The 19,546-nt window shown below is 47.5% G+C and overlaps 1 protein-coding gene across 2 annotated transcripts in view; it reads right to left on the bottom strand.

The window, feature by feature from the left end:
* Nucleotides 1–7,271: 7,271 nt before the first annotated feature.
* The window catches only part of LOC139366876 (probable ubiquitin-conjugating enzyme E2 W-B), a 31,413-nt gene continuing 19,138 nt past the window's right edge, over nucleotides 7,272–19,546 (bottom strand). For both annotated transcript variants that reach the window (XM_071104578.1, XM_071104579.1), the window contains exons 4-6: nucleotides 10,465–10,620; nucleotides 8,211–8,286; nucleotides 7,272–7,494 (exon numbers count right to left, since the gene is read on the bottom strand). In XM_071104578.1, coding sequence (XP_070960679.1) covers nucleotides 7,481–7,494; nucleotides 8,211–8,286; nucleotides 10,465–10,620 — 246 coding nt within the window. In that variant the 3' untranslated portion in view covers nucleotides 7,272–7,480. The remainder of the gene's footprint in view (nucleotides 7,495–8,210; nucleotides 8,287–10,464; nucleotides 10,621–19,546) is intronic.

Below are 19,546 nucleotides of genomic sequence, written 5' to 3'. Positions count from 1 at the left end.
ACATAGAGGCCTCGGACCACAGAATAGGTGAAGGTCCTCATCCAATGGGCAGTGTGAATACATAGAGGCCTCGGACCACAGAATAGGTGAAGGTCCTCATCCAATGGGCAGTGTGAATACATAGAGGCCTCGGACCACAGAACAGGTGAAGGGAGTTGAGTCCTCATCCAATGGGCAGTGTGAATACATAGAGGCCTCGGACCACAGAACATGTGAAGGTCCTCATCCAATGGGCAGTGTGAATACATAGAGGCCTCGGACCACAGACAGGTGAAGGGAGTTGAGTCCTCATCCAATGGGCAGTGTGAATACATAGAGGCCTCGGACCACAGAACAGGTGAAGGGAGTTGAGTCCTCATCCAATGGGCAGTGTGAATACATAGAGGCCTCGGACCACAGAATAGGTGAAGGTCCTCATCCAATGGGCAGTGTGAATACATAGAGGCCTCGGACCACAGAACAGGTGAAGGTCCTCATCCAATGGGCAGTGTGAATACATAGAGGCCTCGGACCACAGAACAGGTGAAGGTCCTCATCCAATGGGCAGTGTGAATACACAGAGGCCTCGGACCACAGAATAGGTGAAGGGAGTTGAGTCCTCATCCAATGGGCAGTGTGATTACAAAGAGGCCTCGAACCACAGAATAGGTGAAGGGAGTTGAGTCCTCATCCAATGGGCAGTGTGAATACAAAGAGGCCTCGGACCACAGAATAGGTGAAGGTCCTCATCCAATGGGCAGTGTGAATACATAGAGGCCTCGGACCACAGAACAGGTGAAGGGAGTTGAGTCCTCATCCAATGGGCAGTGTGAATACATAGAGGCCTCGGACCACAGAACAGGTGAAGGGAGTTGAGTCCTCATCCAATGGGCAGTGTGAATACAAAGAGGCCTCGGACCACAGAATAGGTGAAGGTCCTCATCCAATGGGCAGTGTGAATACAAAGAGGCCTCGGACCACAGAACAGGTGAAGGTCCTCATCCAATGGGCAGTGTGAATACATAGAGGCCTCGGACCACAGAACAGGTGAAGGTCCTCATCCAATGGGCAGTGTGAATACACAGAGGCCTCGGACCACAGAATAGGTGAAGGGAGTTGAGTCCTCATCCAATGGGCAGTGTGAATACAAAGAGGCCTCGGACCACAGAACAGGTGAAGGTCCTCATCCAATGGGCAGTGTGAATACAAAGAGGCCTCGGACCACAGAACAGGTGAAGGTCCTCATCCAATGGGCAGTGTGAATACATAGAGGCCTCGGACCACAGAACAGGTGAAGGTCCTCATCCAATGGGCAGTGTGAATACATAGAGGCCTCGGACCACAGAATAGGTGAAGGTCCTCATCCAATGGGCAGTGTGAATACAAAGAGGCCTCGGACCACAGAACAGGTGAAGGTCCTCATCCAATGGGCAGTGTGAATACATAGAGGCCTCGGACCACAGAACAGGTGAAGGTCCTCATCCAATGGGCAGTGTGAATACATAGAGGCCTCGGACCACAGAACAGGTGAAGGTCCTCATCCAATGGGCAGTGTGAATACATAGAGGCCTCGGACCACAGAACAGGTGAAGGTCCTCATCCAATGGGCAGTGTGAATACATAGAGGCCTCGGACCACAGAACAGGTGAAGGGAGTTGAGTCCTCATCCAATGGGCAGTGTGAATACAAAGAGGCCTCGGACCACAGAACAGGTGAAGGTCCTCATCCAATGGGCAGTGTGAATACATAGAGGCCTCGGACCACAGAACAGGTGAAGGGAGTTGAGTCCTCATCCAATGGGCAGTGTGAATACATAGAGGCCTCGGACCACAGAATAGGTGAAGGGAGTTGAGTCCTCATCCAATGGGCAGTGTGAATACATAGAGGCCTCGGACCACAGAATAGGTGAAGGGAGTTGAGTCCTCATCCAATGGGCAGTGTGAATACATAGAGGCCTCGGACCACAGAACAGGTGAAGGGAGTTGAGTCCTCATCCAATGGGCAGTGTGAATACATAGAGGCCTCGGACCACAGAATAGGTGAAGGGAGTTGAGTCCTCATCCAATGGGCAGTGTGAATACATAGAGGCCTCGGACCACAGAATAGGTGAAGGGAGTTGAGTCCTCATCCAATGGGCAGTGTGAATACATAGAGGCCTCGGACCACAGAATAGGTGAAGGGAGTTGAGTCCTCATCCAATGGGCAGTGTGAATACATAGAGGCCTCGGACCACAGAATAGGTGAAGGGAGTTGAGTCCTCATCCAATGGGCAGTGTGAATACATAGAGGCCTCGGACCACAGAACAGGTGAAGGGAGTTGAGTCCTCATCCAATGGGCAGTGTGAATACATAGAGGCCTCGGACCACAGAATAGGTGAAGGGAGTTGAGTCCTCATCCAATGGGCAGTGTGAATACATAGAGGCCTCGGACCACAGAATAGGTGAAGGGAGTTGAGTCCTCATCCAATGGGCAGTGTGAATACATAGAGGCCTCGGACCACAGAACAGGTGAAGGGAGTTGAGTCCTCATCCAATGGGCAGTGTGAATACATAGAGGCCTCGGACCACAGAATAGGTGAAGGGAGTTGAGTCCTCATCCAATGGGCAGTGTGAATACATAGAGGCCTCGGACCACAGAATAGGTGAAGGGAGTTGAGTCCTCATCCAAAGGGCAGTGTGAATACATAGAGGCCTCGGACCACAGAATAGGTGAAGGGAGTTGAGTCCTCATCCAATGGGCAGTGTGAATACAAAGCAAACGGTTCTTTCCCTTTAAAGAGGACTGTGTGGTGACAACACCCTATAAGACACACACAATCGACTCCATTCAAAAATCAGCAAAGTGTTCGAGACAAGGATGAATTAAAAGTTAAATCTCTGCTTTTTATTATAGATTATTGAAATGAACTCCTCTGACATGGAGCTTGTACGTCCCCGGAGAGAGAAGAAAAACAATTATATTCTCAAAATATATTATAAATATAATAACCCCACCCTTCATTAGTGCTGATCACTCACACAACAATATGTAGGCCAAGGAACCCAAACCACGTTAAAAAGGACACATACAACCTAATAAAACCAGGAAAATACAAGGAGAGAAAATGAGACAATCCAAACTATGGTTTTACATACCCACTCCTTGTTTTTAACATATCCACTAATTTGTGGATACAGGCTTTTTGTCCCTGCACTAATACCATACCGTAACAGACACAATCAAACCCAGCCCAGCAGCACAAACCTCTTCTACAGTGTCATAAAAAATAAAGAATAAATGATTGGTTAGATAGTCTTTATATAGTGATATGGTTTCTAGATACCAGTGTGTCATGGTCATATAACCAGCCACTTCAGAAGGTTGATATTGTGAATGAAATAGCTCCTCTATAGACCCAAAGGAAACAACAAGCAAATACAACACCAACAAGCATGGGAAGGATGCAACACCAACAAGCATGGGTTGGCTGCAACACCAACAAGCATGGGAAGGATACAACACCAACAAGCATGGGAAGGATGCAACACCAACAAGCATGGGAAGGATGCAACACCAGCAAGCATGGGAAGGATGCAACACCAGCAAGCATGGGAAGGATGCAACACCAACAAGCATGGGAAGGATGCAACACCAACAAGCATGGGAAGGATGCAACACCAACAAGCATGGGAAGGATGCAACACCAACAAGCATGGGAAGCATGCAACACCAACAAGCATGGGAAGCATGCAACACCAACAAGCATGGGAAGCATGCAACACCAACAAGCATGGGAAGCATGCAACACCAACAAGCATGGGAAGCATGCAACACCAACAAGCATGGGAAGGATGCAACACCAACAAGCATGGGAAGGATACAACACCAACAAGCATGGGAAGGATGTAACACCAACAAGCATGGGAAGGATGTAACACCAACAAGCATGGGAAGGATACAACCCCAACAAGCATGGGAAGGATACAACACCAACAAGCATGGGAAGGATGCAACACCAACAAGCATGGGAAGGATACAACACCAACAAGCATGGGAAGGATTTTCTGAATGAATGGCGACAGGAGACAGAACAGAACTACAGTAATAGAGTGGTTGAAGTCAGGAAACGACGAGAGAGCTGCTGCAACACACAGGCTGAATCCATAAAATGGCACCTGACCTATTCCCTTCATAGTGCATTACATTTGACCAGAGTCCATAGGGTTCTGATCTAAAGTAGTGCACTATATAGGGAATAAGGTACCATAGGGCTCTGGTCTAAAGTAGTTCATATATATAGGGAATAGGGTGCCATAGGGCTCTAGTCTAAAGTAGTGCACTATATAGGGAATAAGGTGCCATAGGGCTCTGGTCGAAAGTAGTGCACTATATTGGGAATAGGGTGCCATAGGGCTCTGGTCTAAAGTAGTGCACTACACAGGGAGCCATAGGGCTCTGGTCTAAAGTAGTTCACTACACAGTGAGCCATAGGGTTCTGGTCTAAAGTAGTTCACTACACAGTGAGCCATAGGGTTCTGGTCTAAAGTAGTGCACTACACAGGGAGCCATAGGTTTCTGGTCTAAAGTAGTGCACTACACAGTGAGCCATAGGGTTCTGGTCTAAAGTAGTGCACTACACAGGGAGCCATAGGGTTCTGGTCTAAAGTAGTGCACTACACAGGGAGCCATAGGGTTCTGGTCTAAAGTAGTTCACTACATAGGGAGCCATAGGGTTCTGGTCTAAAGTAGTGCACTACACAGGGAGCCATAGAGTTCTGGTCTAAAGTAGTGCACTACACAGGGAGCCATAGGGTTCTGGTCTAAAGTAGTGCACTACACAGGGAGCCATAGAGTTCTGGTCTAAAGTAGTGCACTACACAGGGAGCCATAGAGTTCTGGTCTAAAGTAGTGCACTACATAGGGGATAGGATGCCATAGGGTTCTGGTCTAAAGTAGTTCACTACATAGGGAATAAGATGCCACAGCAGCTGATTCCCTCCCATTGTAACCAATAACAACATAAGATGGTATGTACATAGCAGTGGAGGCTGCTGGGAACAACTATAGGAGGACAGGGTTATCACTTGATGTGTTTTATATCGTTTTAATTTAATCCATCCCAGCCTCCTATAGCTCCTCCCACCAATTTCCTGTGGTAGAGAGTTACACTGCGGGTGCATTTACACAAGCAGACCAGTTCTGGTCTTTTACCACTAAATGGTATTTTGACCAATCAGATCAGTTCCTTTGCCACTAATTGGTATTTTGACCAATCAGATCTTGTGTGGGTATATTGGGCTTGCCTGTATAAATGCAACCTATGAGTGTTGTAACCAAGTGTGATAACGATGAGAAATAGCAAGGCGCTTCCCTACAGTTCCCAACTGCCAACCCTTCAGACCAACAGTAGATGTGTTGATGAGAAACTACATCCAGGGTAAAAAGGGTTCGATTCAGGAAGAACACCGAAATGACAATTCTAATTTCAATGCTGTTCAATGAGGAACATTTGGATTTTATTTTATTCTTCAAATGTTGGTTTACTTTCTGAATTGACTGGAATTGAAATGGAATCTGACCGACGGCAGCGTACTATTTAGCAGAAACACCAAAGAGGAAAATAATTTAAAAACGCTCCTATTAAATAGTCACACAGCTACAACATGAGGAGAATTACTCCATTCCTTACTTCATCTCATTCACCTCCACGATTTCTAAAGAAAGTGTATGCATGTCTAGTAACAATAGTTTCAGACGTGTTATAGATTTCACAACATAACAAGTCCCTTTTGGTGAAAATATAGTTAATTTTGAAATTATCTCACAGGATTTTTCTTTTCGTCTCTTCTCGTATTGACAAAAAAACTAAACAAAAAGCTACCGAGTCAATCTGTGACCAGGGAATCAATCTAGCCTCGTCTTTAACAGTAGTCAAATTAATGTCACTGTTACTACCACTAGATTTTAAATTAAACAAGACATTAAAACATACAACCAGAAATCATCCTTCCCCTTAAAAAAAAAAAAAAGTCTCAGCTAGCTGGAAAAACAAGACAAACATGGTAAAAATACATTTTTGTTGTTGTTGATAAAAGCAACTAAATCTCATCAAGACAAATACTAACTCACCAACAAATAAAAATGGACGACAACACAGACATTCGTTAAATGGCCTTACACCTCTGGGCTTTACAGAATGGACCTGCGAACACCAGTACATGAGTTCAGACCATATTATTGTGAAGAGGTACATAAAAAGGCTGCGTTTACACAGGCAGTCCAATTATGGGCAAAATATCCGATCCGATTGGTCAAAAGACCAATCAGTGGCAAAAATAAAAAGTCAGAATTGATCTGCCTGTGTAAACGCAGCCTAAAGAGTTATAACCATCATTCCTGTGTCAACTTGGTCAGTACCAATACTCTAGTCCAGCGTGTCCCAAACTCGGTCCTCAGGACCCCAACATTTTGGCGTTTGCCCCTAACACTACACAGCGGATTCAAATGATCCAAGCTAGATGATACAAATCATCTGTGGAAGTGTCAGTGCAAAAAAAAAACTAAACGTGCACTGAGGGGGCCAGGACCGAGTTGGGGGCAGGACCGAGTGGGGGGGGGCAGGACCGAGTTGGGGGGGGGGGGGGGGGGGGGGGGCAGGACCGAGTTGGGGGGGGGGGGGCCCAGGACTGAGTTGGGGGGGGGGGGGGCCCAGGACCGAGTTGGGGGGGGGGGGGGGGGCAGGACCGAGTTGGGGGGGGGGCCCAGGACCGAGTTGGGGAAACGCTGCTATAGTCAAAATAGACCAGACAACTTCTGAAATCAAGTCTGTCCTTGAAAGATGGAAGGCGGAGAGGAAGAGAACTGTACTACTCTTGATTAAACAGTGAAATGTAAAACCACTTGAAAACCCCCCTTCTACCAACTGCAGAGAAGTGGTGTTGTTTGTGGTTTTACAGTAGAAGTTGAACCTTTGGAATAATAACATTGAGCTGTTGTAGCTCTACATATCGTCACAGTGCATTGAATATCAGGCCCCCCAAAAAAAAATTAAAAAAAGCTGAAGTATTTTCTGGGGGTTAAGATGCTGAGATCCCTTCCAGATATCTTTGTTAGGGCCCAACCATGCATCCACCGTTGTATTGCACAGCACATAATGACAACCTTTTAAATGCACCCAAACAAACACAAAAGGAAAGAAGAATCATCTTAAAACGATAACAATAATAATCTCACTACGAAACCATTTTTCCTCTCGCTGGCTGCATAGTGACCTTTATCTTTTTTTGCAAAAACAATCCATTGTTGGTCTTAATTTATTTATTTATTTTTTGTATATTACAACCGGCTAAAAACATGCACCCAACTGCCCTCTGGGAAATGCAGTTCAAACAGTCTCTCCAGCGCATCATGGTGTCCATTGTTCCAGTCAAAAAGGTCAGAGTTCAGTGACTGTGGTATGATTCAAAAGTGCTTTATGCGGTTCAGTAGGCCTTCTTTCTTCTGGAACTATTACAATGTTTATTAGCACGTATCATCTGTGAAAGGAAACACACACTTTCAGTATCAAATACACTGACATGACGCCATGAGGCCATGAGTGTTTCAGTATCAAATACACTGACATGACTCCATGAGTGTTTCAGTATCAAATACACTGACATGACACCATGAGGCCATGAGTGTTTCAGTATCAAATACACTGACATGACTCCATGAGTGTTTCAGTATCAAATACACTGACATGACACCATGAGGCCATGAGTGTTTCAGTATCAAATACACTGACATGACTCCATGAGTGTTTCAGTATCAAATACTCCATGAGTGTTTCAATATCAAATACACTGACATGACTCCATGAGTGTTTCAGTATCAAATACACTGACATGACGCCATGAGTGTTTCCCGTTGCTTAGGTACCGATTCATTCCATAATCTAGTCTGGATTTAGGTACTCTCCCCCCCCCCCCATTACCATCAACTAGACAGGATATACCTGTCTAACAACGTCTGAGTGAGGATGGAATGGTTTAACACTTCACATATTACTTGTCTAATACCTGGCTACAGGGCAGGTAGCCTAGTGGTTAGAGCGTCGGGCTAGATCGAATCCCAGAGCTGACAAGGTCAAAAATCTGTGGTTCCAACCCCTGAAACTCACTGTTCCCCCGGTACGTCGTCATTGTAAATAAGAATTAGTTCTTAACTGATTTCCCAAGTTAAATTAAAACAAGAGGACGTAACCACTCACCATGATACCACCATTTTGTTTTCTTTGGGTTTTTGTTACATGTTCTTACGTAAAAGGAGTTATCGGGTGGCCGTCTCTGCAGAGAGAGAGAGAGAGAGAGACAGAGAGACACACAGAGAGAGAGAGAGACACAGAGAGACACACAGAGAGAGAGAGAGAGAGACAGAGAGACACACAGAGAGAGAGAGAGAGAGACAGAGAGACACACAGAGAGAGAGAGAGAGAGAGACAGAGAGAGAGAGAGAGAGAGAGAGAGAGAGAGAGAGAGAGAGAGAGAGAGAGAGAGAGAGAGAGAGAGAGAGAGAGAGAGAGAGAGAGAGAGAGAGAGAGAGAGAGAGAGAGAGAGAGAGAGAGAGAGAGAGAGAGAGAGAGAGAGAGACACACAGAGAGAGAGAGAGAGAGAGACACAGAGAGAGAGAGAGAGACACAGAGAGAGAGAGAGACACACAGAGAGAGAGAGACAGGGAGAGAGAGAGAGAAACAGAGAGAGGGAGAGAAACAGAGTGAGAGAGAAACCAAGAGAGAGAGAGAGAGACACACACAGAGAGAGAGAGAGAGAGAGAGAGAGAGAGACACACAGAGAGAGACAGAGAGACAGAGAGAGACAGGGAGAGAGACAGAGAGACAGAGAGACAGAGAGACAGAGAGAGAGAGAGAGAGAGAGAGAGAGAGAGAGAGAGAGACACAGAGACACAAAGACACAGAGAGAGAGAGAGAGACACAACCGTCACCATCAGAGAAGTGCTGGTATAAACACGGTATGCAGAGAGGCAACATCATTCAGAGTATGGTCAATTAGAATTGATCTGGGGTTAGTTCTGCATTTCATCTCACACATGGTTAAGGTTAGGATTGACGAAAGGGGAAGCTGATCCTAGATCTGTACCTAGGTGAAACTTCACCACAGAGAACATAATTCTATGCACTACTATTAGGATTATTTTCACACAGTGAGATCAGTGAACACCGGCTGTGATGCCTGATTAACAACAGCAGGGGGCTCTAGTGAGTTCAGACAGTGAACACCAGCTGTGATGCCTGATTAACAACAGCAGGGGGCTCTAGTGAGTTCAGACAGTGAACACCAGCTGTGATGCTTGTTCTCTATACTCAGCTAGTAACGGTAGTTCTCTCTCTATACTCAGCTAGTAACGGTAGTTCTCTCTATATTGCGCTAGTAACGGTAGTTCTCTCTATTCTCAGCTAGTAACGGTAGTTCTCTCTATTCTCAGCTAGTAACGGTAGTTCTCTCTATTCTCAGCTAGTAACGGTAGTTCTCTCTATTCTCAGCTAGTAACGGTAGTTCTCTCTATTCTCAGCTAGTAACGGTAGTTCTCTCTATTCTCAGCTAGTAACGGTAGTTCTCTCTCTATACTCAGCTAGTAACGGGTAGTTCTCTCTCTATACTCAGCTAGTAACGGTAGTTCTCTCTCTATACTCAGCTAGTAACGGTAGTTCTCTCTCTATACTCAGCTAGTAACGGTAGTTCTCTCTATATTGCGCTAGTAACAGTAGTTCTCTCTATACTTTGTTTCTAAAGTAGGCCTGTCATTTAAATAATTTTGTTCCCCCATCTCAAAACAGGACGAGGCCCCTATAATATCTCTTTCCAAAAGAGATATTGACATGTCTACAGTAGGCTAGCCAAGAGGAATGCTAGGTGTCTCTTTGCAGACTATCAACAGTAGTCACTAGCTAGCATATTGACATGACTACAGTAGGCTAGCCAAGAGGAATGCTAGGTGTCTCTTTGCAGACTATCAACAGTAGTCACTAGCTAGCATATTGACATGACTACAGTAGGCTAGCCAATAGGAATGCTAGGAGTCTTTTTGCAGACTATCAACAGTAGTCATTAGCTAGCATATTGACATGTATACAGTAGGCTAGCAGAGAGGAACGCTAGGCACCACTAGCTAGCATATTGACATGTCTACAGTAGGCTAGCAGAGAGGAACGCTAGGCACCACTAGCTAGCATATTGACGTGTCTTATTGGAACGTGCATCTCTCCTCCATAGGGACAGGGATTGGCTCGCTCACAGCGAAACAGGGACAGGGATTGGCTCGCTCACAGCGAAACAGGGACAGGGATTGGCTCGCTCACAGCGAAACAGGGACAGGCATTTATTTTCATATGGTTTATTTATGGTCAATTGCCCATTACAGTTTGAATTAATAATAATAATACAAATTTAAAATAAAAAAAATAGTCACTGTATCGTTCCCCAAGGGTCTGTTGTCGCCCCCATTACCTTCTCTTTGCAGCTGGACAACATGCTGATAATGCTGAGACAGACTGACTGCACTGAGAGGGCTGGCGACCAGTCTTCTGTTAGTATGGAAAGACAGATGTGCCCGTTGCTATAAACGTGAGGATGTACAGGTATATTCTCTCCCGTGAACATTACCTGAACAGGGGGACAGAAACAACAACAACAACAACAACAAAATAAAGATTAGACACATCAATGTTCATAGCTTAAAAAGAGAGAGATCCATCTACTTTGCATCTGTACAACGGCCTGTTAAGTTTTGACCTCTATTTTTTTTTGGGGGGGGGGGGGGGGGGTCGGGGTGGTAAGAGAGATGAATTAGGAAAATAGTCGGCCGGAATGAGTTTAGATTTTCACATTAATAGCAGAAAATAATGAGCCTTGGACTGTAAGCCTGGGCTTAGCTCTATACAGCAACATGAGGCTGGGGGATTAGGAGAAGAGTGCCTCACATGATGGGAGGAGAGAGGGGGGAGGGGGAAAGAGAGAGAGGGGGAGGGGGGAAAGAGAGAGAGATGGGAGAAAGAGAGGGGGAGGGGGGAAAGAGGGAGAGATGGGAAAAAGAGAGAGGGGGAGGGGGGGAAAGAGAGAGAGGGGGAGGGGGAAAGAGAGAGAGGGGAGGGGGAAAGAGAGAGAGGGGGAGGGGGGAAAGAGAGAAGGGGGGAGGGGAGAAAGAGAGAAGGGGGGAGGGGAGAAAGAGAGAAGGGGGGAGGGGAGAAAGAGAGAAGGGGGGAGGGGAGAAAGAGAGAAGGGGGGAGGGGAGAAAGAGAGAAGGGGGAGGGGAGAAAGAGAGAGAGAGAGGGGGAAAATAGAGAGAGGGGGAGGGGGGAAAAGAGAGAGAGGGGGAGGGGGGAAAGAGAGAGAGGGAGGGGGGAAAGAGAGAGGGGGGAGGGGGGAAAGAGAGAGAGAGGAGGGGGGGAAAGAGAGAGAGAGGGAGGGGGGAAAGAGAGAGGGGGGAAAGAGAGAGATGGGGAAAGAGAGAGAGGGGGGACAAGAGAGAGAGAGGGAAAGAGGGGGGAAAGAGGGAGCGAGAGAGGGGGGGAGGGGGAAAGAGAGAGAGAGAGAGAGAGACAGCTAGAGAGAGAGAGAGACAGCTAGAGAGAGAGAGAGAGCTAGAGAGAGAGAGAGAGAGAGAGAGAGAGAGAGAGACAGCTAGAGAGAGAGAGAGAGCGCTGCACACTTAATTAGGGAGGATAACTACGGAGGAAGGGAAGACATCACAGCTCTCTCGCTAAACTCACCAGCCACCAGAGGAGAGCAGAGGCCCCTACAGTGTTGCTGTACATGGCGTGCATTAAGGGAGATCTTTGCCAACATCTTGTTTTTAAGAGCGACACGTACACTCACACTGATACATCCATTCACTTAACAACACCCAAACAATTACCAACACACCCAATTCACCCACGCACATACTTAAAAAACACTAGTTATCTGTGGTGTGTTGTTGTGCTGGGGGTATGAGGTGGTAGTTATCTGTGGGGTGTGGTTGTGCTGGGGGTATGAGGTGGTGGTTATCTGTGGGGTGTTGTTGTGCTGGGGGTATGAGGTGGTGGTTATCTGTGGGGTGTTGTTGTGCTGGGGGTATGAGGTGGTGGTTATCTGTGGGGTGTTGTTGTGCTGGGGGTATGAGGTGGTGGTTATCTGTGGGGTGTTGTTGTGCTGGGGGTATGAGGTGGTAGTAGTAGCCTGACTGTAGATCTAATATTCTCTCTCTATTTATAGGCCACTGATATGTAAAATAAGATTGTCACGTTAAGCTAATCCTCTCAAACGTGGCCCGTGGGCTTTAATACACTGGCGTAGAGAGAGAGAGAGACAGCTAGAGAGAAAAGGACAGCTAGAGAGAGAGAGACAGCTAGAGAGAAAATGACAGCTAGAGAGAGAGAGAGAGAGACAGCTAGAGAGAAAATGACAGCTAGAGAGAGAGAGAGAGAGAGACAGCTAGAGAGAAAAGGACAGCTAGAGAGACAGCTAGAAAGAAAAGGACAGCTAGAGAGAGAGACATCTAGAGAGAAAAGGACCGCTAGAGAGAAAGAGAGAGACAGCTAGAGAGAGAGAGAGACACAGCTAGAGAGAGAGCCAGCTAGAGAGAGAGAGAGAGACAGCGCGCGAGAGAGAGAGAGACAGCTAGAGAGAGAGACAGCTAGAGAGAGAGAGAGACAGCTAGAGAGAGAGAGAGACAGCTAGAGAGAGAGAGACAGCTAGAGAGAGAGATAGAGACAGCTAGAGAGTGAGAGACAGCTAGAGAGAGAGGGACAGCTAGAGATAGAGAGAGAGAGAGAGTGACAGCGAGAGAGAGAGCCAGCTAGAGAGAGAGAGAGAGCCAGCTAGAGAGACAGAGAGCCAGCTAGAGAGAGAGAGAGCCAGCTAGAGAGAGAGAGAGCCAGCTAGAGAGAGAGAGAGCCAGCTAGAGAGAGAGAGAGCCAGCTAGAGAGAGAGAGAGAGCCAGCTAGAGAGAGAGAGAGAGAGCCAGCTAGAGAGAGAGAGAGAGCCAGCTAGAGAGAGAGAGAGAGAGCCAGCTAGAGAGAGAGAGAGAGCCAGCTAGAGATAGAGAGAGAGAGTGACAGCGAGAGAGAGAGAGTGACAGCGAGAGAGAGAGCCAGCTAGAGAGAGAGAGAGCCAGCTAGAGAGAGAGAGAGCCAGCTAGAGAGAGAGAGAGCCAGCTAGAGAGAGAGAGAGCCAGCTAGAGAGAGAGAGAGACAGCTAGAGAGAGAGAGCCAGCTAGAGAGAGAGAGAGCCAGCTAGAGAGAGAGAGAGACAGCTAGAGAGAGAGAGACAGCTAGAGAGAGAGAGACAGCTAGAGAGAGAGAGACAGCTAGAGAGAGAGACAGAGACAGCCAGAGAGAGAGAGAGAGAGAGAGAGAGAGAGAGAGCCAGCTAGAGAGAGAGAGAGCGACAGCTAGAGAGAGAGAGAGAGCCAGCTAGAGAGAGAGAGAGAGAGCCAGCTAGAGAGAGAGAGAGCCAGCTAGAGAGAGAGAGAGCCAGCTAGAGAGAGAGAGAGAGCCAGCTAGAGAGAGAGAGAGAGCCAGCTAGAGAGAGAGAGCCAGCTAGAGAGAGAGAGCCAGCTAGAGAGAGAGAGAGTTTTGAAACTTCTGTATGTGTAATGTTTACTGTTAATTTTTATTGTTTATTTCACTTTTGTATATTAGCTACCTCACTTGCTTTGGCAATGTTAACACGTTTCCCATGCCAATAAAGCCCCTTGAATTGAATCGAGAGAGACAGCGTGAGAGAGAGAGAGTGGCAGCGTGAGAGAGAGAGAGAGTGGCAGCGTGAGAGAGAGAGAGGGGCAGCGTGAAAGAGAGAGAGGGGCAGCGTGAAAGAGAGAGAGGGGCAGCGTGAGAGAGAGAGAGGGGCAGCGTGAGAGAGAGAGAGGGGCAGCGTGAGAGAGAGAGAGGGGCAGCGTGAGAGAGAGAGAGGGGCAGCGTGAGAGAGAGAGAGGGGCAGCGTGAGAGAGAGAGGGGCAGCGTGAGAGAGAGGGGCAGCGTGAGAGAGAGAGAGAGGCAGCTAGAGAGAGAGAGAGAGAGAGACAGCTAGAGAGAGAGAGAGAGAGCCAGCTAGAGAGAGAGAGAGAGCCAGCTAGAGAGAGAGAGAGCCAGCTAGAGAGAGAGAGAGAGCCAGCTAGAGATAGAGAGAGAGAGTGACAGCGAGAGAGAGAGAGTGACAGCGAGAGAGAGAGCCAGCTAGAGAGAGAGAGAGCCAGCTAGAGAGAGAGAGAGCCAGCTAGAGAGAGAGAGAGCCAGCTAGAGAGAGAGAGAGCCAGCTAGAGAGAGAGAGAGCCAGCTAGAGAGAGAGAGAGACAGCTAGAGAGAGAGAGACAGCTAGAGAGAGAGCCAGCTAGAGAGAGAGACAGAGACAGCCAGAGAGAGAGAGAGAGAGAGAGAGAGAGAGAGAGAGCCAGCTAGAGAGAGAGAGAGCGACAGCTAGAGAGAGAGAGAGAGCCAGCTAGAGAGAGAGAGAGAGCCAGCTAGAGAGAGAGAGAGCCAGCTAGAGAGAGAGAGAGCCAGCTAGAGAGAGAGAGAGAGCCAGCTAGAGAGAGAGAGCCAGCTAGAGAGAGAGAGCCAGCTAGAGAGAGAGAGAGTTTTGAAACTTCTGTATGTGTAATGTTTACTGTTAATTTTTATTGTTTATTTCACTTTTGTATATTAGCTACCTCACTTGCTTTGGCAATGTTAACACGTTTCCCATGCCAATAAAGCCCCTTGAATTGAATCGAGAGAGACAGCGTGAGAGAGAGAGAGTGGCAGCGTGTGAGAGAGAGAGAGTGGCAGCGTGAGAGAGAGAGAGGGGCAGCGTGAGAGAGAGAGAGGGGCAGCGTGAGAGAGAGAGAGGGGCAGCGTGAGAGAGAGGGGCAGCGTGAGAGAGAGAGAGGGGCAGCGTGAGAGAGAGAGAGGGGCAGCGTGAGAGAGAGAGAGGGGCAGCGTGAGAGAGAGAGAGGGGCAGCGTGAGAGAGAGAGAGGGGCAGCGTGAGAGAGAGAGAGAGGCAGCGTGAGAGAGAGATAGAGAGAGGCAGCGTGAGAGAGAGAGAGAGAGGCAGCGTGAGAGAGAGAGGCAGTGTGAGAGAGAGAGAGAGGCAGCGTGAGAGAGAGAGAGAGGCAGCGTGAGAGAGAGAGAGGGGCAGCGTGAGAGAGAGAGAGAGGCAGCGTGAGAGAGAGAGAGGGGCAGCGTGAGAGAGAGAGAGGGGCAGCGTGAGAGAGAGAGGCAGCGTGAGAGAGAGAGGCAGCGTGAGAGAGAGAGAGGCAGCGTGAGAGAGAGAGAGGCAGCGTGAGAGAGAGAGAGAGGCAGCGTGAGAGAGAGAGAGAGGCAGCGTGAGAGGCAGCGTGAGAGAGAGAGAGAGGCAGCGTGAGAGAGAGAGAGAGGCAGCGTGAGAGAGAGAGAGAGGCAGCGTGAGAGAGAGAGAGAGGCAGCGTGAGAGAGAGAGAGAGAGGCAGCGAGAGAGACAGCTAGAGAGAGAGACAGCTAGAGAGAGAGAGAGAGAGGCAGCGTGAGAGAGAGAGATAGGCAGTGTGAGAGAGAGAGAGGCAGCGTGAGAGACAGAGAGGCAGAGTGAGAGAGAGAGAGAGGCAGCGTGAGAGAGAGAGAGAGGCAGCGTGAGAGAGAGAGAGAGGCAGCGTGAGAGAGAGAGAGAGGCAGCGTGAGAGAGAGAGAGAGGCAGCGTGAGAGAGAGAGAGGCAGCGTGAGAGAGGGAGAGAGGCAGCGTGAGAGAGAGAGAGAGGCAGCGTGAGAGAGAGAGAGAGAGGCAGCGTGAGAGAGAGAGAGAGAGGCAGCGTGAGAGAGAGAGAGAGGCAGCGTGAGAGAGAGAGGCAGCGTGAGAGAGAGAGAGGCAGCGTGAGAGAGAGAGAGAGGCAGCGAGAGAGTGAGAGAGAGGCAGCGAGAGAGAGAGAGAGAGAGGCAGCGAAAGAGAGAGACAGCTAGAGAGAGAGACAGCTAGAGAGAGAGACAGCTAGAGAGAGACAGCTAGAGAGAGATCTGTCTCCACTGTGTCCTAGGTCAGGATCCAATTATGAGCCACCAATAAATTAATATTAGTATGATCCAGAGGAGTGAGTTCTAGAATAAATTAATATGATCCAGGGGAGTGAGTTCTAGAATAAATTAATATATGATCCAGGGTAGGGAGTTCTAGAATAAATGAACATGATCCAGGGGAGTGAGTTCTAGAATAAATGAACATGATCAAGGGGAGTGAGTTCTAGAATAAATGAACATGATCCAGGGGAGTGAGTTCTAGAATAAATGAACATGATCCAGGGGAGTGAGTTCTAGAATAAATGAACATGATCCAGGGGAGTGAGTTCTAGAATAAATGAACATGATCCAGGGGAGTGAGTTCTAGAATAAATGAACATGATCCAGGGGAGTGAGTTCTAGAAAAAATGTGTATGATCCAGGGGAGTGAGTTCTAGAATAAATTAATATGATCCAGGGGAGTGAGTTCTAGAATAAATTAACATGATCCAGGGGAATGAGTTCTAGAATAAATGTATATGATCCAGGGGAGTGAGTTCTAGAATAAATTAATATTAATATGATCCAGGGGAGTGAGTTCTAGGATAAATTAATATGAATATGATCCAGGGGAGTGAGTTCTAGGATAAATTAATATTAATATGATCCAGGGGAGTGAGTTCTAGAATAAATTAATATGATCCAGGGGAGTGAATTCTAGGAATAAATTAGTATGATACAGGGGAGTGAGTTCTAGAATAAATTAATATGATCCAGGGGAGTGAGTTCAAGAATAAATTAATATTAATATGATCCAGGAGAGTGAGTTCTAGAATAAATTAATATTAATATGATCCAGGGGAGTGAGTTCTAGAATAAATTAACATGATCCAGGGGAGTGAGTTCTAGAATAAATTAATATGATCCACGGGAGTGAGTTCTAGAATAAATTAGTATGATCCAGGGGAGTGAGTTCTAGAATACATTAATATGATCCAGGGGAGTGAGTTCTAGAATAAATTAATATGATCCAGGGGAGTGAGTTCTAGAATAAATTAGTATGAATATGATCCATGGGAGTGAGTTCTAGAATAAATGAGTATGAATATGATCCAGGGGAGTGAGTTCTAGAATAAATTAGTATGAATATGATCCATGGGAGTGAGTTCTAGAATAAATGAGTATGAATATGATCCAGGGGAGTGAGTTCTAGAATAAATGAGTATGAATATGATCCAGGGGAGTGAGTTCTAGAATAAATTAGTATGATGCAGGGGAATGAGTTCTAGAATAAATAAATATGATCCACGGGAGTGAGTTCTAGAACAAATTTGTATGATCCAGGGGAGTGAGTTCTAGAATAAATTAACATGATCCAGGGGAGTGAGTTTTAGAATAAATTAGTATTAATATTATCCAGGGGAGTGAGTTCTAGAATAAATGAATATTAAAATGATCCAGGGGAGTGAGTTCTAGAATAAATTAATATTAATATGACCCAGGGGAGTGAGTACTAGAATAAATGAACATGACCCAGGGGAGAGAACATGACCCAGGGGAGAGAAGGGGAGAGAACATGACCCAACAGAGAGAACATGACCCAGGGGAGAGAACATGACCCAGGGGAGAGAACATGACCCAGGGGAGTGAACATGACCCAGGAGAGAGAAGGGGAGAGAACATGACCCAGGAGAGAGTACATGACCCAGGGGAGTGAACATGTCCCAGGAGAGAGAAGGGGAGTGAACATGACCCAGGAGAGAGAAGTGGAGAGAACATGACCCAGGGGAGAGAACATGACCCAGGAGAGAGAACATGACCCAGGGGAGAGAACATGACCCAGGGGAGAGAACATGACCCAGGGGAGAGAACATGACCCAGGGGAGAGAACATGACCCAGGGGAGAGAACATGACCCAGGGGAGAGAACATGACCCAGGGGAGTGAACATGACCCAGGGGAGAGAACATGACCCAGGGGAGAGAACATGTCCCAGGGGAGAGAAGGGGAGAGAACATGACCCAGGGGAGAAAACATGACCCAGGGGAGAGAAGGGGAGAGAACAAGACCTAGGGGAGAGAACATGACCCAGGGGAGAGAAGGGGAGAGAACATGACCCAGGGGAGAGAAGGGGAGAGAACATGACCCAGGGGAGAGAACATGACCCAGGGGAGAGAACAAGACCCAGGGGAGAGAACAAGACCCAGGGGAGAGAACATGACCCAGGAGAGAGAACATGACCCAGGGGAGAGAACATGACCCAGGGGAGAGAACATGACCCAGGGGAGAGAACATGACCCAGGGGAGAGAAGAGGAGAGAACATGACCCAGGGGAGAGAACATGACCCAGGGGAGAGAACATGACCCAGGGGAGAGAACATGACCCAGGGGAGAGAGTTCTAGAATAAATTAGTATGAATATGATCCAGGGGAGTGAGTTCTAGAATAAATGAGTATGAATATGATCCAGGGGAGTGAGTTCTAGAATAAATTAGTATGATGCAGGGGAATGAGTTCTAGAATAAATGAATATGATCCACGGGAGTGAGTTCTAGAATAAATTTGTATGATCCAGGGGAGTGAGTTCTAGAATAAATTAACATGATCCAGGGGAGTGAGTTCTAGAATAAATTAGTATTAATATTATCCAGGGGAGTGAGTTCTAGAATAAATGAATATTAATACGATCCAGGGGAATGAGTTCTAGAATAAATTAATATTAATATGACCCAGGGGAGTGAGTACTAGAATAAATGAACATGACCTAGGGGAGAGAACATGACCCAGGGGAGAGAAGGGGAGAGAACATGACCCAGCGGAGAGAACATGACCCAGGGGAGAGAACATGACCCAGGGGAGAGAACATGACCCAGGGGAGTGAACATGACCCAGGAGAGAGAAGGGGAGAGAACATGACCCAGGAGAGAGTACATGACCCAGGGGAGTGAACATGTCCCAGGAGAGAGAAGGGGAGTGAACATGACCCAGGAGAGAGAAGTGGAGAGAACATGACCCAGGGGAGAGAACATGACCCAGGAGAGAGAACATGACCCAGGAGAGAGAACATGACCCAGGAGAGAGAACATGACCCAGGAGAGAGAACATGACCCAGGGGAGAGAACATGACCAAGGGGAGAGAACATGAACACGGGGGGGAGAACATGACCCAGGGGAGAGAACATGACCCAGGGGAGAGAACATGACCCAGGGGAGTGAACATGACCCAGGGGAGTGAACATGACCCAGGGGAGTGAACATGTCCCAGGAGAGAAGGGGAGTGAACATGACCCAGGAGAGAGAAGTGGAGAGAACATGACCCAGGAGAGAGAAGGGGAGAGAACATGACCCAGGGGAGAGAACATGACCCAGGAGACAGAACATGACCCAGGAGACAGAACATGACCCAGGGGAGAGAACATGACCCAGGGGAGAGAACATGACCCAGGGGAGAGAACATGACCCAGGGGAGAGAGTTCTAGAATAAATTAGTATGAATATGATCCAGGGGAGTGAGTTCTAGAATAAATGAGTATGAATATGATCCACGGGAGTGAGTTCTAGAATAAATTTGTATGATCCAGGGGAGTGAGTTCTAGAATAAATTAACATGA

This window comes from Oncorhynchus clarkii, chromosome 15 (assembly GCF_045791955.1).
Source record: "Oncorhynchus clarkii lewisi isolate Uvic-CL-2024 chromosome 15, UVic_Ocla_1.0, whole genome shotgun sequence".
Classification (NCBI taxonomy): domain Eukaryota; kingdom Metazoa; phylum Chordata; class Actinopteri; order Salmoniformes; family Salmonidae; genus Oncorhynchus; species Oncorhynchus clarkii.
This window is presented reverse-complemented; position numbering and strand designations above follow the sequence as displayed.